Here is a 27,972-nt window from a genome sequence, read left to right as displayed (position 1 = left end):
TGGTTAAGATATCCAGGTCCTAACTATATATATATATATATATATATATATATATATATATATATATATATATATATATATATATATATAAATAAATAATATATATATATTTTTTTTTTTTTTTTGCTTTGTCACTGTCTCCCGTGTTTGCGAGGTAGTGCAAAGAAACAGACGAAAGAAATGGCCCAACCCACCCCCATACACATGCCTTGATTCAATCCACTGACAGCACGTCAACCCCAGTACACCACATCGCTCCAATTCACTCCATTCCCTGCCCTCCTTTCACCCTCCTGCACGTTCAGGCCCCTACCACACAAAATCTTTTTCACTCCATCTTTCCACCTCCAATTTGGTCTCCCTCTTCTCCTCGTTCCCTCCACCTCCGACACATATATCCTCTTGGTCAATCTTTCCTCTCATTCTCTCCATGTGACCAAACCATTTCAAAACACCCTCTTCTGCTCTCTCAACCACGCTCTTTTTATTTCCACACATCTCTCTTACCCTTACGTTACTCGATCAAACCACCTCACACCACACATTGTCCTCAAACATCTCATTTCCAGCACATCCATCCTCCTGCGCACAACTCTATCCATAGTCCACGCCTCACAACCATACAACATTGTTGGAACCACTATTCCTTCAAACATACCCATTTTTGCTTTCCGAGATAATGTTCTCGACTTCCACACATTCTTCAAGGCTCCCAGAATTTTCGCCCCCTCCCCCACCCTATGATCCACTTCCGCTTCCATGGTTCCATCCGGTGCCAGATCCACTCCCAGATATCTGAAACACTTCACTTCCTCCAGTTTTTCTCCATTCAAACTCACCTCCCAGTTGAATTGACCCTCAACCCTACTGTACCTAATAACCTTGCTCTTATTCACATTTACTCTTAACTTTCTTCTTCCACACACTTTACCAAACTCAGTCACCAGCTTCTGCAGTTCCACACATGAATCAGCCACCAGCGCTGTGTCATCAGCGAACAACAACTGACTCACTTCCCAAGCTCTCTCATCCCCAACAGACTTTATACTTGCCCCTCTTTCCAAAACTCTTGCATTTACCTCCCTAACAACCCCATCCATAAACAAATTAAACAACCATGGAGACATCACACACCCCTGCCGCAAACCTACATTCACTGAGAACCAATCACTTTCCTCTCTTCCTACACGTACACTTGCCTTACATCCTCGATAAAAACTTTTCACTGCCTCTAACAACTTTCCTCCCACACCATATATTCTTAATACCTTCCACAGAGCATCTCTATCAACTCTATCATATGCCTTCTCCAGATCCATAAATGCTACATACAAATCCATTTGCTTTTCTAAGTATTTCTCACATACATTCTTCAAAGCAAACACCTGATCCACACATCCTCTACCACTTCTGAAACCACACTGCTCTTCCCCAATCTGATGCTCTGTACATGCCTTCACCCTCTCAATCAATACCCTCCCATATAATTTACCAGGAATACTCAACAAACTTATACCTCTGTAATTTGAGCACTCTCTTATATATATATATATATATATATATATATATATATATATATATATATATATATATATATATATGTATATATATATATATATGAATGTATTGGAAAGGATCACAATTTTGCGCATGATCAAGATATTCCTATGAGTCCACGGGGTGAATGAAACACAAAATGTTCCCAAGTGCACTTTCATGTAATAATCACATCATCAAGGGAGACTCAAGAGAGAAATATAAGTCAGTTGATATACATTGAAGACATGAAGCTAGGACGCCATTTGGTAAACATGTGGAAAGGGAGCTGTGGTTTCGGGCATTATTGCATGACAGCTAGAGACTGAGTGTGAACGAATGGGGCCTTTGTTGTCTTTTCCTAGCGCTACCTCGCACACATGAGGGGGGAGGGGGATGGTATTCCATGTGTGGCGAGGTGGCGATGGGAATGAATAAAGGCAGACAGTGTGAATTGTGTGCATGGGTATATATGTATGTGTCTGTGTGTGTATATATGTATACATTGAGATGTATAGGTATGTATATTTGCGTGTGTGGACGTGTATGTATATACATGTGTATGGGGGTGGGTTGGGCCATTTCTTTCGTCTGTTTCCTTGCGCTACCTCGCAAACGCGGGAGACAGCGACAAAGCAAAATAAATAAAATATATATATATAAAATACAATATATATATATATATATGTGTACGTGTAGGAAGAGAGGAAAGTGATTGGTTCTCAGTGAATGTAGGTTTGTGGCAGGGGTGTATGATGTCTCCATGGTTGTTTAATTTGTTTATGGATGGGGTTGTTAGGGAGGTAAATGCAAGAGTTTTGGAAAGAGGGGCAAGTATGAAGTCTGTTGGGGATGAGAGAGCTTGGGAAGTGAGTCAGTTGTTGTTCGCTGATGATACAGCGCTGGTGGCTGATTCATGTGAGAAACTGCAGAAGCTGGTGACCGAGTTTGGTAAAGTGTGTGGAAGAAGAAAGTTAAGAGTAAATGTGAATAAGAGCAAGGTTATTAGGTACAGTAGGGTTGAGGGTCAAGTCAATTGGGAGGTGAGTTTGAATGGAGAAAAACTGGAGGAAGTGAAGTGTTTTAGATATCTGGGAGTGGATCTGGCAGTGGATGGAACCATGGAAGCGGAAGTGGATCATAGGGTGGGGGAGGGGGCGAAAATTCTGTGGGCCTTGAAGAATGTGTGGAAGTCGAGAACATTATCTCGGAAAGCAAAAATGGGTATGTTTGAAGGAATAGTGGTTCCAACAATGTTGTATGGTTGCGAGGCGTGGGCTATGGATAGAGTTGTGCGCAGGAGGATGGATGTGCTGGAAATGAGATGTTTGAGGACAATGTGTGGTGTGAGGTGGTTTGATCGAGTGAGTAACGTAAGGGTAAGAGAGATGTGTGGAAATAAAAAGAGCGTGGTTGAGAGAGCAGAAGAGGGTGTTTTGAAGTGGTTTGGGCACATGGAGAGGATGAGTGAGGAAAGATTGACCAAGAGGATATATGTGTCGGAGGTGGAGGGAACAAGGAGAAGAGGGAGACCAAATTGGAGGTGGAAAGATGGAGTGAAAAAGATTTTGTGTGATCGGGGCCTGAACATGCAGGAGGGTGAAAGGAGGGCAAGGAATAGAGTGAATTGGATCGATGTGGTATACCGGGGTTGACGTGCTGTCAGTGGATTGAATCAAGGCATGTGAAGCGTCTGGGGTAAACCATGGAAAGCTGTGCAGGTATGTATATTTGCGTGTGTGGACGTATGTATATACATGTGTATGGGGGTGGGTTGGGCCATTTCTTTCGTCTGTTTCCTTGCGCTACCTCGCAAACGCGGGAGACAGCGACAAAGTATAAAAAAAAAAAAATATATATATATATATATATATATATATATATATATATATATATATATATATATATATATATATATATATGTGGTAAAGTGTGTAAAAAAAAAAAAAAAAATATATATATATATATATATATATATATATATATATATATATATATATATATATATATATATATATATGTATAGATTAGAAAGGGTAGTGAGTGGTGGGATGAAGAAGTAAGATTATTAGTGAAAGAGAAGAGAGAGGCATTTGGACGATTTTTGCAGGGAAAAAATGCAATTGAGTGGGAGATGTATAAAAGAGACAGGAGGTCAAGAGAAAGGTGCAAGAGGTGAAAAAGAGGGCAAATGAGAGTTGGGGTGAGAGAGTATCATTAAATTTTAGGGAGAATAAAAAGATGTTCTGGAAGGAGGTAAATAAAGTGCGTAAGACAAGGGAGCAAATGGGAACTTCAGTGAAGGGCGCAAATGGGGAGGTGATAACAAGTAGTGGTGATGTGAAAAGGAGATGGAGTTAGTATTTTAAAGGTTTGTTGAATGTGTTTCATGATAGAGTGGCAGATATAGGGTGTTTTGGTCGAGATGGTGTGCAAAGTGAGAGGGTTAGGGAAAATGATTTGGTAAACAGAGAAGAGGTAGTAAAAGCTTTGCGGAAGATGAAAGCCAGCAAGGCAGCAGGTTTGGATGGTATTGCAGTGGAATTTATTAAAAAAGGGGGTGACTGTATTATTGACTGGTTGGTAAGGTTATTTAATGTATTTATGACTCATGGTGAGGTGCCTGAGGATTGGTGGAATGCGTGCATAGTGCCATTGTACAAAGGCAAAGGGGATAAGAGTGAGTGCTCAAATTTCAGAGGTATAAGTTTGTTAAGTATTCCTGGTAAATTATATGGGAGGGTATTGATTGAGAGGGTGAAGGCATGTACAGAGCATCAGATTGGGGAAGAGCAGTGTGGTTTCAGAAGTGGTAGAGGATGTGTGGATCAGGTGTTTGCTTTGAAGAATGTATGTGAGAAATACTTAGAAAAGCAAATGGATTTGTATGTAGCATTTATGGATCTGGAGAAGGCATATGATAGAGTTGATAGAGATGCTCTGTGGAAGGTATTAAGAATATATGGTGTGGGAGGAAAGTTGTTAGAAGCAGTGAAAAGTTTTTATCGAGGATGTAAGGCATGTGTACGTGTAGGAAGAGAGGAAAGTGATTGGTTCTCAGTGAATGTAGGTTTGCGGCAGGGGTGTGTGATGTCTCCATGGTTGTTTAATTTGTTTATGGATGGGGTTGTTAGGGAGGTGAATGCAAGAGTTTTGGAAAGAGGGGCAAGTATGAAGTCTGTTGTGGATGAGCGAGCTTGGGAAGTGAGTCAGTTGTTGTTCGCTGATAATACAGCGCTGGTGGCTGATTCATGTGAGAAACTGCAGAAGCTGGTGACTGAGTTTGGTAAAGTGTGTGAAAGAAGAAAGTTAAGAGTAAATGTGAATAAGAGCAAGGTTATTAGGTACAGTAGGGTTGAGGGTCAAGTCAATTGGGAGGTGAGTTTGAATGGAGAAAAACTGGAGGAAGTGAAGTGTTTTAGATATCTGGTAGTGGATCTGGCAGCGGATGGAACCATGGAAGCGGAAGTGGATCATAGGGTGGGGGAGGGGGCGAAAATCCTGGGAGCCTTGAAGAATGTGTGGAAGTCGAGAACAGTATCTCGGAAAGCAAAAATGAGTATGTTTGAAGGAATAGTGGTTCCAGCAATGTTGTGTGGTTGCGAGGCGTGGGCTATGGATAGAGTTGTGCGCAGGAGGATGGATGTGCTGGAAATGAGATGTTTGAGGACAATGTGTGGTGTGAGGTGGTTTGATCGAGTAAGTAACGTAAGGGTAAGAGAGATGTGTGGAAATAAAAAGAGCGTGGTTGAGAGAGCAGAAGAGGGTGTTTTGAAATGGTTTGGTCACATGGAGAGAATGAGTGAGGAAAGATTGACCAAGAGGATATATGTGTCGGAGGTGGAGGGAACGAGGAGAAGAGGGAGACCAAATTGGAGGTGGAAAGATGGAGTGAAAAAGATTTTGTGTGATCGGGGCCTGAACATGCAGGAGGGTGAAAGGAGGGCAAAGAATAGAGTGAATTGGAGCGATGTGGTATACCGGGGTTGACATGCTGTCAGTGGATTGAATCAGGGCATGTGAAGCGTCTGGGGTAAACCATGGAAAGCTGTGTAGGTATGTATATTTGCGTGTGTGGACGTATGTATATACATGTGTATGGGGGGGGGTTGGGCCATTTCTTTCGCCTGTTTCCTTGCGCTACCTCGCAAACGCGGGAGACAGCGACAAAGTATAAGAAAAAAAGAAAAAAAAAAAAATATATATATATATATATATATATATATACACATGTACATAATTCATACTGTCTGCCCTTATTCATTCCCATCGTCACCCCATCACACATGAAATGACTACCCCCTCCCCCGCATGTGTGCAAAGTAGTGCTAGGAAAAAGACAACAAAGGCCACATTTGTTCCCACTCAGTCTCTAGCTGTCATGTATAATGCACTGAAACCACAGCTCCTTTTACACATCCAGGCCCCACAAAACTTTCCATGGTTTACCCCAGACGCTTCACATGCCCAGGTTCAATCCATTGACAGCACGTCGACCCCGGTATACCACATCGTTCCAATTCACTCTTTTCCTTGCATGCCTTTCACCCTCCTGCATGTTCAGGCCCTGATCGCTCAAAATCTTTTTCACTCCATCTTTCCACCTCCAATATGGTCTCCCACTTCTCTTCGTTCCCTTCACCTCTGATACATATATCTCTTTGTCAGTCTTTCCTCACTCATTCTCTCCATGTGACCAAACCATTTCAAAACACCCTCTTCTACTCTCTCAACCACACTCTTTTTATTACCATATATCTCTCTTACCTATTCATTACTTACTCGATCAAACCACCTCACACCACATATCGTCTTCAAACATCTCATTTCCAGCACATCCACCCTCCTCCGAACAACTCAATCTACAGCCCACGCCTTGCGACCATATAACATTGTTAGAACCACTATTCCTTCAAACATACCCATTTTTGCTTTCCGAGATAATGTTTTCGCCTTCCATACATTTTTCAATGCTCCCAAAACTTTCGCCCCCTCCCCCACCCTGTGACTCACTTCCGTTTCCATGGTTCCATCCGCTGCCAAATCCACTACCAGATATCTAAAACATTTCACTTCCTCCAGTTTTTCTCCATTCAAACTTACCTTCCAATTGTCTTGTCCCTCAACCCTATTGTACCTAATAACCTTGCTCTTATTCACATTTACTCTCAGCTTTCTTCTTTCACACACTTTACCAAACTCAGTCACTAGCTTCTGCAGTTTCTCACCCAAATCAGCCACCAGCTGATTGATCGAGTAACTAATAATAGGGTAAGAGAGATGTGTGGTAATAAAAAGAGTGTGGTTGAGAGAGCAGAAGAGGGTGTTTTGAAATGGTTTGGTCACATGGAGAGAATGAGTGAGGAAAGATTGACCCAGAGGATATATGTGTCAGAGGTGGAGGGAACGAGAAGTGGGAGACCAAATTGGAGGTGGAAAGATGGAGTGAAAAAGATTTTGAGTGATTGGGGCCTGAACATGCAGGAGGGTGAAAGGTGTGCAAGGAATAGAGTGAATTGGAACAATGCCCTTAATATCCATAAGACCTAGTGATGATGGTGTATCAGTCCCACTCATCCTCATATGCTTCTTGACATGGTGGTATAGGAAATTATCCTGTATTTACTCAAAAAATCATGTCTCCATGACTCCCTCTCACCATGAGAATCCAAATTTCCCTGGTCTATTTTTGTAATAGAAATCCCCTGTTATCAGTGCTTTACCATCTCAGAAGTGAGAGTTTCAGCACATCATGTACCATTCTGATTGTTTCATCATTATCATTGTATGACCATTTCATTTTATTGCAATTTCAGTCTGCCCTCTTCAGCTTGTTCAGCCAAACCCTTCTTATTACCACACATTTCTTGTAACCTATCATTTCTTACTCAGTCAACCCCCTCTCACACTACATATTGTCCTCAGACATTTCATTTCCAACACATTCACTCTGTATTACATTCTCATCTACATCCCATGCCTTGCATCCATGCAACACCATCAAGACTTCTATACATGATGACATGAGAAAGGTCATGGAAGAGGGTGAGATTTGGTTTCCATATCTAATTAGCTCCATTTTGTCCACCAACAATGATAAAGCCTTGCCGAAGAGGATTTTTCATTAGCCATATATGATATTCCATGCAGATGGGGTTCAGTAACACTATCAGTTATAGATATACACACTTACGTATGTAAATAGGGATTACCAGTCTCTCTGTATGAGGTTACACGGCAAATGAAAAAGTTGCCATTTCAGCCCACCCTGTTCAGCTCACTCAGCTATACTCTTTGTATTACTAAACCTCTCTCTTAACCTATCATTTCTTAATTGAGCAACCCTCCTCACAGCTAATATTGTCTTCAAACATTTCATTTCCATTACATTCCCCCTCTACCATATATTCTCATCTATATCCCATGCTTTGCATCCATACAACTCCATCAGAACTACTATTTCTTCTAACATCCCCTTGTTCACCCACCCAGATAGTGACTTCTTTTCCATGCATATCTCTGCTCCCCTCATCTACCCTGTGGCTTACTTTATCTCCCATGCTTCTGTTTGCTGCTTCACCCACTCCCAGGTGTGTAAAACACTTCACATCCCCAAGTTTTCTCCCTTCAGACTCGCACCCCAAATAACCTGTCTTATAGTGCTAAACCTAGTAGCTTTGGTTTTATTCATATTTACTCTCAGCTTTCTCCCTTTACATGCTTTTTGAAGCTCTGACACCAACTGCTGCAGTTTTTCATTTGAATCTGGCACCAGCTTAGCAATTTCAGCAAACAACAGTTGGTTTTGTCACACACACACACACACACACACACACACACACACACACACACACACACACACACAGCCTGTATATAGGGTGTTGAATGAGGATGTATATCAGTTGTGGTTATAAGTCATAGGCTGAGATCAATATTCTAACTTTTGGAGGTTGATAATTTTCAGGCAGTTCTTGCACATACTGAAGATACTAAGGCCTTGAACAGGTTTACACAACTGAGTATTGTAGTCCATAGAGATAGCAGGTTTGGTATGAGGCTTCATAGTTGATCTCTTATTGTGTAGGAGTTGAAAGATAACACTTAGTTCTAGCACTTAAATCTGTCATACAGAGATGCTGTAATGCAAAGGTTGTTTGCTAGGAAGGCATACTGGAGTGGCCATTTGGTCAAGAACCAAACAGGGGCTGCTCTATTGCATTTCCTTTATTTCTGCTGCTTTGTTGCAAATCTTAACATCTTTTGTTACTTTCAGTCCTGACCTCTTGGAAAAAGTTGCTTTACCCAGCTTGATGAGTACTGACCATATTTGAATTATTAAAAAATTTGCCTCATAAACAACTGTAGCCATTTAAATCAAGTGCATCACACAGACATTAAACCTTGCTCTAACATGATTTGAATATTGGTATGATTTGGTCATTAAACCCATTGTGTACTCTATGATACATTACATTTTCCCTTTACTTCTTTTCCCTCACTTTTTGCTTGGAGAGTGAGTCTTTTTTTGATATTTGAAATTACTCTTAATGGTTTGCTGATATGTTCAGATATGATGATTGAGTGCAATCAAAATCTGAACTCCCCAAAATGTTGTTTGTTTACACTGTCTCGCAGGGTAGGGCAACCCCACCACTGTTTTCTCTAAGTAACTGAGCCTTGTGGACATTTCTGGATGCTAGTTAGAGTTGCAGGTGACATCTGACATTATGCATTCTTTTAATCAATGAGGGAACCATTGATTCCTTCAAATGTTTGCATAAGAATTCTGCACTTTCAGCATACATGGCTGTGACTACTGATTACACACATGCAATATGTGGTTTGGTGTTAAATTTAAAGAATGTTAACACCTTATCAGTTTTCCCAGCAGATTTATTACATAAAATTTTTCATTTGTAACTTAATTGAGAACTGAGTCAAAAGTTCCAAGAAAGTGTGAAGATTTGGTGTGTTTTACTGTGATTCTGAAATTATATATTAATGACTGATTCTCTTTACAGGGACACTGCATATAGAAACTTAAAAGAAAGGTATTCATACACCTTTGTTTGGAATATAGCATCATCTAATAGTTTGTCATATCCCTCTTACTCTTGTAGACACAGTATTATCAACAGAGTATTATTTGTAGTTTCCACTAAACTTGCATTTGCAGGTTTATAGATATTTCCTTAAATTTGAAGTTGTGCTGTTATTTCCAGTTGCAGTAGTAAACTTAACTAAAACCACATACAATGCCATATCCTTTCAACTGCAAGATGGCTTATACATTTAGATTAAGCATGTGAGTTGGGAATCTGGTGGCATAAGATGATGAAAATAATGTCTCTCAATCTGCCTCTGGTAACTAGGCAGCAGCGTTGCCTTTTATGATGGTAACAGGGGAAATATGTCCATTCTTTACACATTTTGATGTGCAAACATACCCTCTACAGTTAATTTGCTGATCAGAGACAACTTAATACTGTATTTTAAAGATATTCAAATGTTCTTGACAGCCTGTTTCTTCAATTTTGAATTTTTTTAATGTACATTGCACTTTCATACTGTGTTTTTCTGAGAGTGAAGAAGTTTCCATATAGGACTATAACATAGGGTAACTCTATTCGTCATAATCTCTACTTTAATCAATCAGTAGGTTTTGTGTTGATTATCCATGGAATCCATACATTACTTTATTTCTTCATAACGGAAATTCATTTCACAAACACCTGTCCCTTTTCTGCATCTTCTTTTGGTACTCATTTGTCATTTCAGTTACCTAATTTACCCTCAACACTACCCTTTTCTTGCCTCATTTTTTCTCCTAGTCTCTATTTTAAAGAATCTTTTATTTTTTTTCGTATCTTAAAATGCAAGCAGCACTTGACAGTTGCTTTCTACTTGATAGTTAAGCCAACTTGCAGAACTTATCTGCACATGTTTTTAGCTTTTCTCTTGAGTCTTCAATACTTATTAGGTGAAAGTTGGTCAGCAGCCGAAATAATTAAGAAATATTTTGCTTGTTCCATCTTCCTTCAAGAGAGTGAAACGATGCATATGACCTAAAGTAATTATATGTATTGGAATACCTTGGGACTAACTTTGTCCCAGGATATAGGATCTTACAGTTAATAGAGAATATCCCAAGAAGTATATATCCTGTAAGCTGCAGATATTTAATAGATTCTGTAAACAGTTGATTATATTTAGAAGTTGCTTGATTAAATGTATTTATTGAATTCTGTAAAGTTGGACATGAGATAAGATAATAGTAGGATTCATAACAAAATACCTATTTTTTATTACATAGTCTACAAACAGTAGTTATGAAATTTAGAAGCATGTCAAGATTAATGTTTCGCTCAATGTTTGAGACTGTGGAATAGTCAGCAACACTGTTATCCCTATTCTCACCCAGTTGAAGATCAGCTTCCAAGCACAACAAAGATTCTTGGGAACCAAGAGGTAGGGGAGACCTTTCATCATGAGCAGCAGAGGTTTTCTTGTAAATAATAGTTGTTGTCTAGTGGATCCAAGTAGTACATTATTTATTAGTTTTATCATCAGTGATTTTAGAAAATGAAACAGAACTATCAAGTAATGGGAGCCTAGTATTTTGAATGACTTTATAGGTTCATAAGACTTTATTGGTTTTTATGTTAGGCTCTACCAATTGTATGTTTATGAAGTTCATATCCAATGCATATATAGATGCATAGTATGTTCATAGCTTTTAAAACACTGGCACAGAAATTTCTATATGTAGATTTACAGTTATACCAATACTTTGATTAGTTGTTAGTTAAGTATGCTTTCTTTGTTGGGCATATCCTTAAATGGGCATTCCAGGTGTCTGTCTCTCTGACATACAGACAGAAATAAAGTTATTGCAGTTGCTGTTATGTTAAGAGATCTATGTAGTGATAGCAAAGATTATAGACTATTGCCATGTGTCTGGTGGCCAGTACACACACCAAACAGTTTTCCCCTTTCTCTGGTACTGTTTTGCCTTAGAATTCTTTGAATTATTGACATTTTTGTGGGTACAGGTTGAGTATCCCATATTCGAAATGCCTGGGACCAGAAGTGTTTCTGATTTTGGATTTTTTTTTGGGGATTTTGTACTATTTGCATATACAAAATAAGATATCTTGGGGATGGGACCCAATTCTAAACACAAAATCCATCAGTGTTTCATATACACCTTATATGAATAGCCTGAAGATAATTTGTATAATATTTTTGATAATTGTGTGTATGAAACAAAGTTTGTGTAACACTGAACCATCAGAAAGCTAAGATGTCACAACCTCAGCTGCCCATGTGTCCTCACAGATAGTGACCTCTCTACACATCCTTTTTTGTACCCAGGACCATTGTCCCTTCTCCCACCCACTGGTTCACTTCAGTTCTCAAAGTTCCAACTTGTGCCATGTTCACTCCTAGGTATCTAGAGCATTGCACTTCCTCCAGGCTTTCTGTCAATCTGTGGTTGTTTGGCATCACCTTTATTCCTGAGTCTAAATGTATATGATACTGATAAGCAATCCTTTTCTTACACTTATTCTCATATAAGTACTTAACAGTAAAACAATGTGAAATATCATTAATACAATAAGAAAAATAAAGTGTTTAGGGTTACTAAGCAGCATGGCAGCATCAGCAGAATAACTGTATCAGCTGTTAAACAATAACAGTAAACAACTGTAGGTTTTCATCTTCCACCTATGATGCTGTGTTTTGATTGAAAAGTTACAGTACACTGTGTTTTATTTTTTAGGGTTTTTTGAGAAATAATTTTCCACTTGTAACGTCATGTCGCCATTCAAAAAGTTTCTGATTTTGGAGCATTTCGGATTTTCGGATTGGGGATGCTCAACCAGTAATAGGTTACCACTTAATCAGTTCAGTGCCTTAGAAATCCTTAGAAATACAAGACTATTATGAATAGTTGCAATGACATCCTAAGATCTTGTGATCTTGTCAGTTTTTCTAATTCCAAGTATCTTCCTCAAGATTTCATTCGTAATTTTTTCCATTCTTGATTATCTATCTGACAAAAGGACATGTATCAGAGTTTATGATGTTTTGATATGCCTCCATATTTTTCCAAAGCTTTAAGGTGAACTGTGACATTATGACCCTCAGCTGCTGCATAGGTGTGTAGGATCCTACACATATTTAAATGGTCATAATGGTTTCTCACAAATTGTCAATAGCAGGCAAAGGGTGTAAGTAAAACGTCATTATCTCAGCTCTTTTCTTACCAGATGTTGCCAGCTTACTCCATATCGTCCATGCTTGACTTCAGTACTGTTGTCTTATCCTGGAATGTATTGTTACCTTTGCCTTTGAATTGGGAGCACATGATCATTCACTTTCTCTTCAGTCTTGATCCAAAGACTGCCATGATGATAAAAATGATAAACCACTTAGCAGTTGCTATGAGCCAGTCAGTAGTTAGTTTGGTTGAATGAACTGACCATGAATCCCTAGCGTTAACTTCTGGTCAGCACATGGATGTTGCTGATTGTTTTTGTATTTGATTCTGTGAGATATTTTCCCACAGCCAAATGCTAAGTATAGAGATCATCTTTCCAGCTGACAGGCAAATGCCGGTATGAACGATTCTGAGACAACTCAAGTTAACAATATCTTTCATTTTATTTTGTCAGTGAAGTTTGCTCAGTTTTCTGTAAATAGTTTATTCATATCTTTGAATGGGAGGGGAAGTAGGTGGTTTACAATTAGTGAATATGTTGTTAACAAAGTTATTATGTAGATTCAGATGTAAGGATAATGTTTCTCTGATTATTTCAAAGGATGAACCAGTTTCACTGTTTTTCTCATTTTCTCTTGCCCAAGGAGATGATAGAATGGAGTGAAAGAGGATTTTGGGCCTGAACATTGAAGTGAGAGACATGCATTGGATATATTGAATTTGAATGATATTGTATGTTACAGATGTCTTTTGGGCTTGGCTGTGAATTAGATTGTGCAAAGAGCCCATGGGTCTTTTGTTCTTGACGATACCTTGTTAAAGTGAGCGAGGCAGTTAAGTTGCATGTGACCTGTAGAAAGCTAAGTTTGGATTAAAGAAAAGAATCCTGAGATTTTCTGTATCCCACTACAGAATGAAAGAAATACATGTAAAATTAAAGGATGTTTACAAACAAGTGAACTAACATAGCTTACATGGCTGCATTATTGTACTAAATGCATAGTTTGCCTAGTAGAAGTGGTGGAAGAAGGGAGGAGGTACACTAAGGTTGAGCGTCGTGACACACTTTCAAGAAAGACATAACTATATAGGAAATGAATACTAATAGAAATAAAGATTTAAAAGCAGAAGTAGGCTAGCGCAACTTATGTAGCCATGTATAATGCCAAAGTAATGCATGAATACCCTGGCGGATGGAGACAGTTGGGTGAGGAGGAAGGGAGAAAGAGTGAGATAAGGGGATGAGCCTTGTCATTTACTAAAAGACTTTTAAAGTCATTCAGTATCACTGTTTACATGTCAACATATGTGATTACACATATTTACAAATATTTATGTATATTTGCTCTTCAGATTTCCTTTGAATGAAAAAAGCAGCCTTACAAATATCAAATTATTTGGACAGGATTTAAAGAAAGAAAAAGAAACTTATTGCTCATGTGATGTTTTCTGCTGCCTGCTACATAGGTTTATACATATATGTATATTTATTTACATATTACACTTGATTGCCATTGCCCGTGTTATTGAGGTAGCTCCAAGAAGCTGACAAAGAAATACCTATCGACTCACATACACATATATTTGCATATATGCACATACACATACATATATATGTATTTATATATGTTCATTATACTTAACCGCTGTTTCCCGTGACAGTGAGTTAGCGCAAGGAAACAGACAAAAAATGGCCCAACCGCTCATATACACACACATATATATATATTTTCTCCATGTGTTCAAACCATTTCAACACACCCTCTTCTGCTCTCTCAACCACACTCTTTTTAATACCATATGTCTCTCTTACCCTTTCATTACTTACTCGATCAAACCACCTCACACCACATATTATCCTCATACATTTCATTTCCAACACATCCACCCTCCTTCATACAACCCTATCTATAGCCCATGCCTCGCAACCGTATTATATTCTTGGAACTACTATTCCTTCAAACATGCCCATTTTGCCTTCTAAGATGTGCACATATTGTAAGGTCGTATGTATAGTGACACTGGAGGAATTTTTACGAAATGAAGAGCATTTACTGTGAACATAGAAACATGACAGTTAGAGATTAGATGTGCACAAATTATGCCACTTCTCATTTGTTCCTAATACTACTTGCAAAAGGGAAGGTAGTTAGTTATAAAGAAATTAATTACAAGCTTAATTTTATTGAATGCACTTGTAAGATATTCTAAAATGGGAAAGGCAATTAGATTTGAAAAGCGCCGTACATGCTCAATTCAACGAATGAATGTAGGAGTAAGAAATTTTGCCTTTTTCTGACATATTGTCTAATTGCAGTTGTAAGAAATTTTTCATTTATCTGACAAATTGTCAAGCATGCATTTCTGCTATGAGTATTATTTTCGTGTAAATATGATTATATGTTAAAGCAAAAGTGTATTGTGGAGTAGGTAAACTAACTCTTTCAGTATGTTGGGATTTTATAAAAAATATAGTATTAGTTTACAAATAACCTCATACTTGTATTTCATATCTATTGTTTATTTATAGCTTGCATTGACATTTTGGCATATTTTAAGGTTGCTCATAGTTTGTGATTTGTTTATTAGAAATCTGTACTTAAGAGTACATTGCACATCTCTTGTTTTGAATCTTGAATTTGAAAAAATATAGGACATGATTAGTTTCTTTCCATTGCAGGAGTGTTCTCATTTGGTCCTCTTTATGGCTTTCTTATGATGATTTTGATACCTGTAATGGTTCCTTGTTTGACTGAATTACCATATTACTTCACTGTATTTTGGTTGTTTTGCATGAATTTGCAGATTCTGCACTTGCTTTAAGAGACTGTCATTTTCATTTTTGCTCTTGATTAAGTCTTTGTTTTTCTCCTCTGTAAGCCTTAAAAGATAATTTTAAGTTTTATGTCATGGCAGTGTCATGACATGTTGCTCATAAACAATTGGTTTTTCATGCTTAATTTTAGTTTCCATTAACCATTTGCTGTTGAGGTCTTAAGATAGTCATGTTTTCACTACTCTTCATTTGCCACCCTCTCTCTCAATAGCCTTAAGTCAGTGGACCCTCATTACTCCATTGCCACCTGTACTTTATACCCATGCTCCATCACCACCTTGTAGTTAAATCTTGCAATTATAGACAAAAGCTCTTTTATCATGTATTTCCTTTCTCCCCTGCTTCTGTTTTCCCTCTTTGTATACTTTTTTGCATTTACTTTTTTTATGTTGCAGGTTCCAGTCACGGACAATAGTCCACATCGAGGCTGGGTTTTAATTGCAATGTAGAGAGGATTATGAAAGGGAAAAAGAAGAGACAAGGAAAAGTATTTACAAATTTTGGAGGAAGTGAGAAATCAGTCTTTTAAATTGTACCAGGTCATAGTTATTGGGAAAGTCATGAGAAGGTAGAGAGTTTCAGAACTTCAAGGGGAGGGAAAAGAAACAACTATCAAAATAGCCCACTCTAGAGTTTCCAGCACCCATGCGGTAATTATGTGTTGCGGCAGCTTGCCAAGTATTGCATAGTCTTATTAGTGGTGGAAGCATACACAGCCAGTTCTTGTGAGCAAAAACCAAAGTAATACCCATAGAAGAGGGAAAGTCAACCAATATTGCAGCAAAGGGGAGCAAGTCAAGTTTTGATGTAATCCTTGGAGAGTTTGTAAGTTGGGCTGCTTTTGACTCTGTCAGGTAAGGATGCAGAGCTAGAACCACTCCAGATGAGAGAGCAGTACTCTATACAAGGATGAATCAATCCTTTGTGTAAATGGAGCAACTAGTTAGAAGAAAGGAAATTTTAACATCTAAACAGGACTCCCAGCTTCTTAGAGGCAGACTTAATGCAGGGTTTCCAAGAAAGTGCAGATGTTACTGTAATGCCAAGTATGTTCACTGCATCAAAGGTTGGAATTACAGAACCAAAGGAGAGCCAGGAGTTGTGAGGAGTTTTTGGTAGAGAGATGTGTAGAGAATGGCTCTTAGAGGCATTAATCTGAACCAGATTTTTTGAGGAATTTGTGTCGAGATGAGATGCACATCGAGTGAGAGAAGAAGAATTGAGGGATGTTGACGAATGCATTGTTAAGTTATCAGCATATAAATATACTTGGTTTTTAATGGAAAAGAGGAAATTGTTAATAAAAAGGAGAAAAAATATAGGGTCCAGGACAGAATCTTAAGGGACACTACTGTTGATGGAGTAAGTGGGGAAGGCTGATCTATCAACAATTACGAAGATAGATTGGTCAGAGAAGAATCTAGATATGAGGGAGCAAAGTAAGGGAGGGAAGCTGAAAGATGGGTGCTTAGAGATGAAACCCAGTGCCACATCCTCTCATAAGTTATGGATATGTCAAGGGCAACTACATAAGACTCTCCAAATTCTTTCAGGGATGATAACCAGACATTAGTAAAATAGGAAAGAACATCACTCATGGATCTTGCCTCATGGTGAGTAGAGAGAAGACCATGAGATTCAAGATATATAAGGATATGAGAAATGAGGATGGATTCTAACACTTTGGAAATAGTATATGTCAAAGCAACAGGACCATAGTTCAAGGGCTTAGAATGGTCACCTTTCTTAGGAGCAGGTGCAAGGTCAGAGGCAAACTCTTTCAGTACATGTGAATGGATGCCATCAAGACCATAAACCTTGCTTGTATCCAGAGAGAAAAGCATTTTTTTTTTGGACAGTCTGTAAAGAATTATGGGAAGGGCATAGGATTAGTAGGAGGAGCATCCAGGGATGAAGGAGTGTTTAGAGTCATCCAAGGTGTAGTTACAGGAGAAACGAGAACCAAAGAGAGTTGTTTTGTCTATGGGAGAGACAGCTATAGTACCATCAGAATGGAAAAGTGAAGGAATGGTAGAGCAACAGAAATTAGCTGTATCCTAAGCTAAAGACCAGAAAGACTTATGATGAAGCATCCCTCATTATTTTGCCATATTCTTTTTTCCTATTGCAAGCAATTTTCAATTGCTTCTCTTACTTATTTCTTATGAAAGAATCTTGCACAGTTTCTTTGCTGATGTTGTGGGTTTGGCTTCTTGACATTTGATGAGGTGAAGATGGCTGTTTACTGAAATGTTTTGGGGAGATTATTTTCGTGTCACCTTATATAAATGCAGGTAGCTACAGATATGTAGCTTTGTAGGTAATTTTGAAATTCTGCCCTACAAAATGTAATGGAATGTTCCCTGGCCATTACCTGTACTGTATTCATTATAACAGTAGATAGTAAACTTTGGCATTGTATTGCATAATGTACATATCTTTCAGTAAAATAATGTTAGCGTTGTTCACTGTTTACTTATTTGAACGTTATTATCATGTTTATAAAGAACAGGGTTAAACTTTATTGAAATAGTATGCTATGCATTCATATGTAATTGACTGTAAATTGTCTTAATTGTTGGTTTTATTTCTTTAACTAGTTTTACCATTAATCAGACTGTTTTTGTTACTGAGGTTTTAATGAATGCAACTGCATTTGTGTGTGTGTGTGCTGATAATTGCCTATATATATATAATTACCTGTGTGTACTGAGCTGGGAGGGAGTTTTACCCCATCTTTTTAATTTTCCACATATTGTTTTCATTAACCACATCTTTCAGTTTACTCCATTTTCCCACTGCTCTTGTTTTATAAAAGTGCTTCTTAACATATGTTTTAACAAGCTTCTTGCTTAATTTCATGTTATGTCCTCTGGCTGTTCAATCCCTCCTTCTTTTGAAGAACTCTTCACTGTCTGCATCATCAGTACGGATTAAAAACTTAAAGGTTTTGATTCTAGCCCTCCTTTGGACCTTCTCTGAGAAGCATACTCTAATTTTGGTCGTATATGGGACATGACCAACTTGCTGATTACTTCTTTATCCTTATACTTGAATCCTATTCTGTTATTGTCAGAAGACAGTATGTTTCCTTTACTATTCCTCATATGTGAGACTAATGACATTTGTGAATGATATCAACTGTCATGTCCCTCTCCCATAAAGATTCCTGTAGCATATTACCTGCTAGGTAATATTCATATGGAGGCTTTCTTTCACTGTGTCCCCTCCTCAGTACTTTACATATTTACTCAGACTGAATTTCATTAACCATATATCAGACCTACTTTTGCCTATGTTTAGGTATCCTTGTAAATTGATGCAGTCCTCCTCACTTTTTGTTTCCCTTATTACCTTGATGTCACTTGCAAACATAAGGAAGTAGGAGTCCATACCTCCTGATTAGTTTTATACATAAATCAGGAAGAGTAATGGTCCCAGAACAGAACCCTGCAACACTCCACTGGTGAGCTCAGTGGACTTCAAAAAGGCTCTTCTGACATGCATTCTCCGTTCCCTTCTACTTAGATAATTTTATATTCATTGAAGGAGTCTGCCCCTTATTCTTGCCTGATGATCCAACTTCTTACCCTTGTTGTACAGTGTCAGATGCTTTCTGGCAGTCCAGAAGCAAACATTCCAATATACGTGTAATTACCTATATGTACTGTATGGGGAGGGAGTTTTGTTCTCGTAGGTTCCCATCTGTTGAACATTTTCAACTATCATGCAATTTTGTAAACTTATTATGATATCTGCAAAGATGGCTGTACCAGAATTGAGAGAGTCAAGTTACAGGGAAAGGCTATGGGCTTTTAAGGCCTCTATCCTTTCCCTGTAACTCATCTTTTTTCTGGTGACACATCTGTTGCTCCACTCTAAACCTTCTTTGCTCTTCTTTAGGCGTGGTAATCAAGCTTAAGAAGCATATTCTAGTTTTGGCCTCATGCAGTATGTGAACAGCTTGCTGAATATTTTGTTATCTATGAACTTTTGTGTGTGTGTGTGTGTGTGTCTGTGTGTGATTACTATTTGTGTTTTTGGGGGAGAGAGTTGTGCACTCCTGTTTCCCATGAGTATGTGTCTGTCTGTTAGTATGTGAATACCTGTTTATGTAATATGAAGAGGGAGTTTTGTGCTCATTGGGACACATCTCGTATCTTGTGTGTTTGTGTTTTCAGGCTCCTTTCTATCTTTGATGTATTCCACAGCCTCGGTGATGGGGTTACATATCCTCAGCGATGTGTAGATGAAGACACAGATGATCTGCTAGGAGCTCGTCAACGCTGGGCTGATGATGAAGAAAATGAAATGATGTGTACTGGATATGCCAACAACCACGCACATGGTTAGTAGGAATTTTTTTTTTTTTTCTTATTGCTGAATTTATTCATCATTGCTCCATTCCTGGCTTAGTGGGGTAGATCAATTATCCGTAACCTCTCAAATTCATTCATACACATCTTCAATCCATGAACTTTCACACTTGATTGTTTCTTACAACTTTTCACACAGTTTGATTTAGGTGAGTCTGTCATTTACATCACCTCTGCACACATAATGTATCCATTGTTTTTCTCTACATGAGTCCATCCTCTCTGCTTTTTACCTCTCCTTCTTATATTTTCAAGTAGACTACTGTGTATTATCTTGATCAACCTGTCACATGCCATATGTTCTACATAACTATACCATCTTAAGAGGATTCAATCTATGTGCCTTTCTGATGACTTTACACCATAAAGAGTCTCACATTTTCATTCTCATCCAATCTCTGAATTCCATCTGTCCCATACATAAGATCAGTCTCATCTGCTTTTATTTTTAGATAGCCTTTATTTACGTAAACTTAGGTTTTACATACGTACATAAGAGTTGGAGCAAGATCTTCAGGCAAGCATCTTGAACATAACATGTATTTTAAGCTCACTTGTTCAGTAGCCAAAGGCGAAGTGAAATGTTACCATCACTTGTTAGCTGACCAGACCAAAGGCTTTAATGCATCTCACCTTTCCCCAATGCATAGCTTCCTTACGAATCACTTTATTATGATAATGACAATTTTGAGGGAGTGACTTTTCTCTCACCCTAACAAAAGTTGTACCCCTTCAGGGTTTTGTCTTACCACTTACCCACTTTTTTCTGTCCATGAATTATATCATCAATCTTTACTCCTAATTTTGTGCTGATGAAGCTACTCTAAATTCTTTAAATTACTTCCCCCCCTTTTCACTGTAATATTTATGTCTTTTTCACATTAAGTGTATCTCCTGTTTTAAGTTGGACCTGTGCAGCATCTTGGAATAAGGAAGCAGTATTATGGTTAATTTCAGCAGTGTAAAAACACAATTTCTACCTATAAATCTCTCAAAATTTTAATTCCTACTCATCATAGCTATTACAATATTCCAGTTCCACCAAGAATACGTATGTTGGGCATAACCATATCTTCCACTCTAAACTCACACTCCAACTAACCTGTTTCTTTCCACTACTAAACCTAATAACCTTGCTTTTATTCACACTTGTTTTCAACTTTCTCCTTTTCTCACTTTATTCCAAACTCATAAACCATATCTTAACTTGAATCTACCTCCAGTTTATTGAGTACAGTAAATAGCAACTGACATCATACACCCCTAATGCAGACCCACCTTTACATGCAAGCACTCCCCCTCTCCTCTTCTTATATGTACACATGTCTTACTCTCTTGATATGTGTTACCAGACTCTACCTGCTCAAGGTTACACCATGATTGAAAAGTCACCTTTGATGAGGCTGTTTAATTGGAAGTACAGTTTCATTAAAGAACTTCTTACTCCAATGAAGGCTACCTTTCCATGCTACTGGAAGTAGCACACCCCTGAGCTATAGGAGCCTTGAAAAATGTTCTGGGTAACACAAGGACTCTCTCATAGAAATTGGTCCTAGTGTAATTATAGAATCAATGAACTCCTGGGAAAAACTCCTCTGCTCCTAGTAGCTCTCATATCTATCTGTTTATATATATATATATATCTGTTACGCTTGTTCCAATTGGAATGTCTTCAGAGGGGTGGCCACAGCAACAGTCTCCATAACCAAAGAGCTCCAGTGCTGCTTATCAGCCTCTAGTGCCTCACCCTAAGCAGGCCACTGGCAGAGGACAAGTCTAGTGCAGTGTTTGCATAGGATCCTACCTAAAGTTCTTACATCCTACTTCTACCTTATGCTCTTTCCTAGATATTTATACTTTCTCTTCTAATTACTGTTCCTACCATTTTGCCCAAAAGCAGGGATCATATATAGTGCCACTGCAGGAAAATCTAGAGTTACAATCGATGAGCTGGATGACTTAAGCATTATCAAGTGTTAAAGTTGACGAGAAGAGATTGTATGTTTGTTAACAGAATGCCATTAATGTACATGTTAGTGAGGCAGAAAGAAAAGACAGCTACCTGGGTCAGAGGAGTGCAACTTGACAACCACTCAAGTGCTGGCTTACTAAGCAGAAGTCACTAACCCTCCTGATACCCAGGCGGGTAGTTTTAGTAATATACCTCCCTGGTCGTTGGCAACCTGCCAACTACTACCTACCAGTAGCTCACTTCCCCCTTCATATATTCATGATGCTTTCCACAAAGCATATCTGTCATCATCATCATACACTTTCTCCAGATCCATAAAGTCATGTATGAATTCTTGTTTCTCTAATTATTTCTTACACAAATTCTTCAAAGCAAACCCCTGATCCATGCATCCTCTTCCACTCTAGAAACCACATTGCTCTTCTCAAGTTAAGGCTCCATGCATGTCACCACCACTCTCTTGTACAACTTACCAGGTAACTCAGACATCCAATCTTATACCCTTGTATACAATGGCACTATACAGGCATTCCACCAATCCTCAGCCACCTCACCATGAGCTATACATGCATTAAAAATCCTGACTAACCAAGCAGTTAGTCAGATGAAAGTGCAGATGAAGTTTCAGGAGTGAAATGGTTGGGGAGTGCAAATGAATGACCTTCATAGACTTCATACATAGTTTGAAGGTCCCATCAGAGCATATATATTTATTCTTGCTGTTTTTAAAGTCAGTCACTATACAGTATGACAAGAAATTATAGGAATGTGAACATTGTAGCTTAGATAATTATTGGAGTGTGAATAACTATCTTACATGTTACTATAACTTTGGCAGTTTTGTGGAAAGTTTTGTTCAAAGGATTAGAAAGAAGGTGACATTCATCCTTTTATGAAAAAGATTTGTGAAGGTTTTCAAAGTTGTAATGACATTATATTTCTTTCTCAGCACTGGAAGAAGTTGTGGTCCAAGCCAACCATACCAATCCAGTCTAGAGTCTGTCTCTTGGAAGAAGACCTGTGCATCCTCATTGGTTTAGCATGGCAATAAGAGTTCTTTACATTTTGTACTTGAGAATTGGATAACATATTAGTATGATTAGTGCATTAGTGTCCATGAAATGATCCTGATTCATGTTTTATCAAGTGTCTGTTCATTGAACAGAGGGGCCATCAAATTAAGGAGATAGAGAGGCTTTCCTAAGAGGGTACATCTGAAGTACATAGGCTCGTTTGTCCATGCCATAATCAAGACTTATAGTTGAGAGTATTATGGTACTCTACAAAGAGTAAGATGTTGGCCCCTCACAACTGAAGATATAAGGACCATTTAGTGTCTCAATCTGCTAATGCCTTTGTGAGATTTTAGACTAAGAATGATTTGTAGTCTAAGAATGAACTTAGTCTTGAGGTGTTACTGCTGTTTAAACTGTATGCTAATGGAAGTGTGAACTTTAAAATTTGTATGTATTCTCCCAACTAGATAAAATATTTAATATTTCTAAAGATTTAGATCAAGAACTATGTCTTCTTGTATGCTTTTTTTATTTATTTGGAAAATTTAGGTACCGTATAAGTATGGGACATCAAAATATCAGTTATGAACTGGTTTCAGAATTTTTTAAAAATGTAATGTTAACTGTTGAAAGAAAAATTACCGATGGTGTTTGGTTCAAGCCTTTCAAGAGTATCCAAAGTAAAATTTCCAAAGATATGATTAGGTACAGTCATTGTGATGTTAATTTGTAATGCATTTTATGTTTAAAAGAGGATAAGAAGTGAAGGAAATTTGTTCATATGAGCACATTGCATTTGTCAAACATCCTCTGTAATCATATTCCTTTTACTCTAAATCAGGCAGGAGTGACTATGCAAAGAACAGGAGAGACTTTAGCAAGCTTATCAAGGCCCAATTGCATTTAAATACATGTATGATTGTGTATGTTTCTGTGTGAATGAGTGGATTTAAGATTGAGTGTTGGATTTAATTCTCTCTCTCTCTCTCTCTCTCTCTCTCTCTCTCTCTCTCTCTCTCTCTCTCTCTCTCTCTCTCTCTCTCTCTCTCTCTCTCTCTCTCTCTCTCTTTCTCTCTCTCTCCTTCTCTCTCTCTCCTTCTCTCTCTCTCCTTCTCTCTCTCTCCTTCTCTCTCTCTCTCTCTCTCTCTCTCTCCTTCTCTCTCTCTCTCCTCTCTCTCTCTCTCTCTCTCTCTCTCTCTCTCTCTCTCTCTCTCTCTCTCTCTCTCTCTCTCTCTCTCTCTCTCTCTCTCTCTCTCTCTCTCTCTCTCTCTCTCTCTCTCTCTCTCTCTCTCTCTCTCTCTCTCTCTCTCTCTCTCTCTCTCTCTCTCTCTCTCTCTCTCTCTCTCTCTCTCTCTCTCTCTCTCTCTCTCTCTCTCTCTCTCTCTCTCTCTCTCTCTCTCTCTCTCTCTCTCTCTCTCTCTCTCTCTTTTTGTGTGTGCACATGGCTTGTGGATGCATTTTTCAGAAAGTTGAATTTATTAACTTGTATTTTTATTTGTGATAATGGACTTTTATAAATGCTTGTAGAATTAGATTGTGATATTTTGAATAGCTTTATTCCAATAGACAGATGCATTTGTACTGTCTTGATCAATGAAGTGGTGGGTCTTAAAGTAACTTTCAATCCATATGGAACAAAATGGAATGTAAAGTTTTAGCTGTTTTGGCATTTTATAGCTATTTTTTAAAGATTCAGAGAAGTCAAGAGTAGAGAAGAGATACTTAAGTCAGTAGGGTGTAGAACGTTCTGCATGTGCTATCCAGTTGTTTTTCATGCCCCAGCATTTGCACACATAAATACATTCTCATGTGTGTGTGTGTTTGTAAATGATAGGTAATTCCATTCTCTTTCTCTCAGTTATTATTATTAGGTTAACAGATTGCTCAAAGGGTTTTTGTATTCTCATACAGTGATATTTTTCAGCACTTTGACCATTAATATGAGTGTGAGGAGTTAATAGTTTTACAGACATAATTTCTGTATTATCATGTATCTGATTTTGATAATCTCTCTTTGTTGAGTCTTGTAAGTCAGGCCCTGAGAGTAGATGGAACTTATCTCCTTGATCCAACATGTCCTTGTCACTAGTATAAGTTGAAGTGCTAATTTATTTATGTAAAATGTATATAAAGTTTTCTCAAGAATGATGATTAGAAAAAAGTATAATGCTCTTGATTGCATTAAATGATCAGTGTGGACAAAATACTAACAAAGTTCTGTACAATTATGTTTCTAGTAGTGATTACTGGTGTGGAGGTAGCACCTATTGTGGACCACCAGGAGGAAGGCTAGGCTAATGACATCCTTATCTGTAATATGATTTGTTGCACCTTTTTATTATTATTACTGGATCATAAGGATAATCTTGCTGTATCATTATGTAGCTATGCTCTCCAGGATCACACTGTACAATTTGCCTTTTTTTAAGAATAAGTTTGTTAGTACTTAGGCTCCAAATGGATTTGTGTGTGTATGTGTGTGTGTCTGTGTGTGTATGATAAGTGATATATCCACTAAGAAAACGTTTTATCAGATGTATCATTTTTTAATAAAACTTAGCCAGAAGTGCTTGCTCTATATTCTTATGGGATACACAATATCCTGACATTTTCTTCCATTGGTGACAGTTATATTGAAATTAATATCACATTGCTTTTGAATTATATAGTTTGGATCATGTATGTTATCAGCTTTTTGTAGAGTCATAATTGTATGTGTTATGATGACTACATGGTTTTGAGTATCATACCAAAAGAGAAGACACAACCCTGATTGTATCTGAAAAAGTTATTTATCTTTTCTCTCTGCACATTTGTGAACTAGAATTTTCCACTAAATTGGGTTGCCATATGAACCTCATACAGATTTTTATTGATTTCATTATGTTTAGGCAACTTGTCTTGTGGTATTATATTCTTTCACTCATAGTCCATACAGATAATCTGTTTGTTATTTCATTTTCAAACTTCCTCCTTCTACCCGCTCAGTCATGTTTCTTTTTCAATCTATAGTTGAGCTCAAATACACTCAGCTATTTCCCTGTGTGCACTAGTTTTTTCATTCTAACCTTCAACCATTATTGCATTTAGCTCTTCATCATATTAATCTCGTCAATAAACCACTTTTGGAATGTCTTATTAAACTTTATCTCTTTTCAAGAACCAGCTGAACCACAGTTACCTTAAGTTAAGCAAGTAATATTTACTGTTATTTCATCAATGTTTATCTGTGATGATTCAGATGATTAACATGAATTTGTATAACATCTGTATTGGTGTAAGGCATGTAAATCTTAGGTACACCATGCCTGCCATGCTGTGCTGTATGACTGTATAGCATGAAAACTTTTTGTACACCATGTTTGCCATGCTTTGAATATTTGGTGAATCAGGTGATCATGAATCTGTATCATATGTGCTACATCAGTAAAAGACATGAAAAATCTTGATACACCATAACTACCATACCTAAAGTACTTGGTGCATCAAATCTTCATAACTCTTGTTAGAGTATTTCATATAAACTCATAAAGTACGTGAAACAGATTTTCAGGGATGGAAGTAATTGCATTCGAAGAAATTTTTATAACAATTGTATCTTTGAATCCTGGGAAGATATTAGATATAGAGATTACCTTTGTGAATATGCAGTACCAGGCCACATACTGTTAAATGGTACCACATGAAGCAGAGTATGTAATGGTGTTTTGCTCAAAGTTAATCATGCAATGGAAAATGTAATGGTTGTTATTTTTTCTGAGATGGCACAGGCAGCTGAGGCCCTAATCAAGGCTATCAAATTAACGCTATAGATATAATATATATTGTTAATTAATTTTGTATTATACCTGATCGCCATTCCCCACATCAGTGAGTTAGCGCTAGGAAACAGACGAAGAATAGCCCACCCACTGATATATACATAAATGCCCATACACACACATATACATACCTATACATATGAACATATACATACATTGCTACCCCCTGCTTCAGCAAGGTAGCGCCAGGAAAACAGACAAAAAAAGGCCACATTTGTTCCTGCTCAGTCTCCAGCTCTCATGTGCAATGCACCGAAACCACAGCTCCCTATTCACATCCAGGCCTCACAGACCTTTCCATGTTTACCCCAGGGGATAGGAGAGAAAGAATACTTCCCACATATTCCCTGCGTGTTGTAGAAGGCAACTAAAAGGGGAGGGAGCAGGAGGCTGGAAATCCAACCCTCCAGTTTTTACTTTTCTAAAAGAAGGGACAGAGAAGGGGTCCAAGTGAGGATTTTCCCTCTAAGGCTTAGTCCTCTATTCTCAATGCTACCTCGCTGACGTGGGAAATGGCGATTAAGTAATAAGTAATAGCAAGTGGTGGTGAGAGGGAGATGGAGTGAGTATTTTGAAGGTTTGTTGAATGTGTTTGATGATAGAGTGGCAGATATAAGGTGGTTTGGTCGAGATGGTGTGCGAAGTTAGAGGGTCAGGGAGAATGATTTGGTAAACAGAGAAGAGGTAGTGAAAGCTTTGCGGAAGATTGAAGCCGGCAAGGCAGTGGGTTTGGATGGTATTGCTTTGGAATTTATTAAAAAAGGGGGTGACTGTGTTGTTGACTGGTTGGTGAGAATACTGTATGTATGTATGGTTCATGGTGAAGTGCCTGAGGATTGGCGGAATGCATACATAGTGCCAATGTACAAAGGCAAAGGGGATAAAGGTAAGTGTTCAAATTACAGAGGTATAAATTTGTTGAGTATTCCTTGGAAATTATATGGGAGAGTATTGATTGAGACGGTGAAGGCATGTACAGAGCATCAGATTGGGGAAGAGCAGTGTGGTTTCAGAAGTGGTAGAGGATGTGTGGATCAGGTGTTTGCTTTGAAGAATGTAAGTGAGAAATACTTAGAAAAACATATGGATTTGCATGTATCTTTTATGGATCTGGAGAAGACATATGATAGAGATGCTCTGTGGAAGGTATTAAGAGTATATGGTGTGGGAGGTAAGTTGTTAGAAGCAGTG

At 38.0% G+C, this 27,972-nt stretch overlaps 1 protein-coding gene across 5 annotated transcripts in view; it reads left to right on the top strand.

The window, feature by feature from the left end:
- Window positions 1-23,886, top strand: part of LOC139746591 (palmitoyltransferase ZDHHC20-B-like) — a 111,188-nt gene extending 87,302 nt beyond the window's left edge. For all 5 annotated transcript variants that reach the window (XM_071657989.1, XM_071657985.1, XM_071657987.1 and 2 more), the window contains 2 exons: window positions 19,808-19,944; window positions 22,894-23,886. In XM_071657989.1, the coding sequence (XP_071514090.1) occupies window positions 19,808-19,944; window positions 22,894-22,940 (184 nt within the window). In that variant the 3' untranslated portion in view covers window positions 22,941-23,886. The remainder of the gene's footprint in view (window positions 1-19,807; window positions 19,945-22,893) is intronic.
- The last annotated feature ends 4,086 nt before the right edge of the window (window positions 23,887-27,972 follow it).

This window comes from Panulirus ornatus, chromosome 65 (genome assembly GCF_036320965.1).
Source record: "Panulirus ornatus isolate Po-2019 chromosome 65, ASM3632096v1, whole genome shotgun sequence".
Lineage (NCBI taxonomy): Eukaryota > Metazoa > Arthropoda > Malacostraca > Decapoda > Palinuridae > Panulirus > Panulirus ornatus.
Note: the sequence above shows the minus strand (reverse complement) of the source record. Positions and strands in the feature narration are given on the sequence as shown.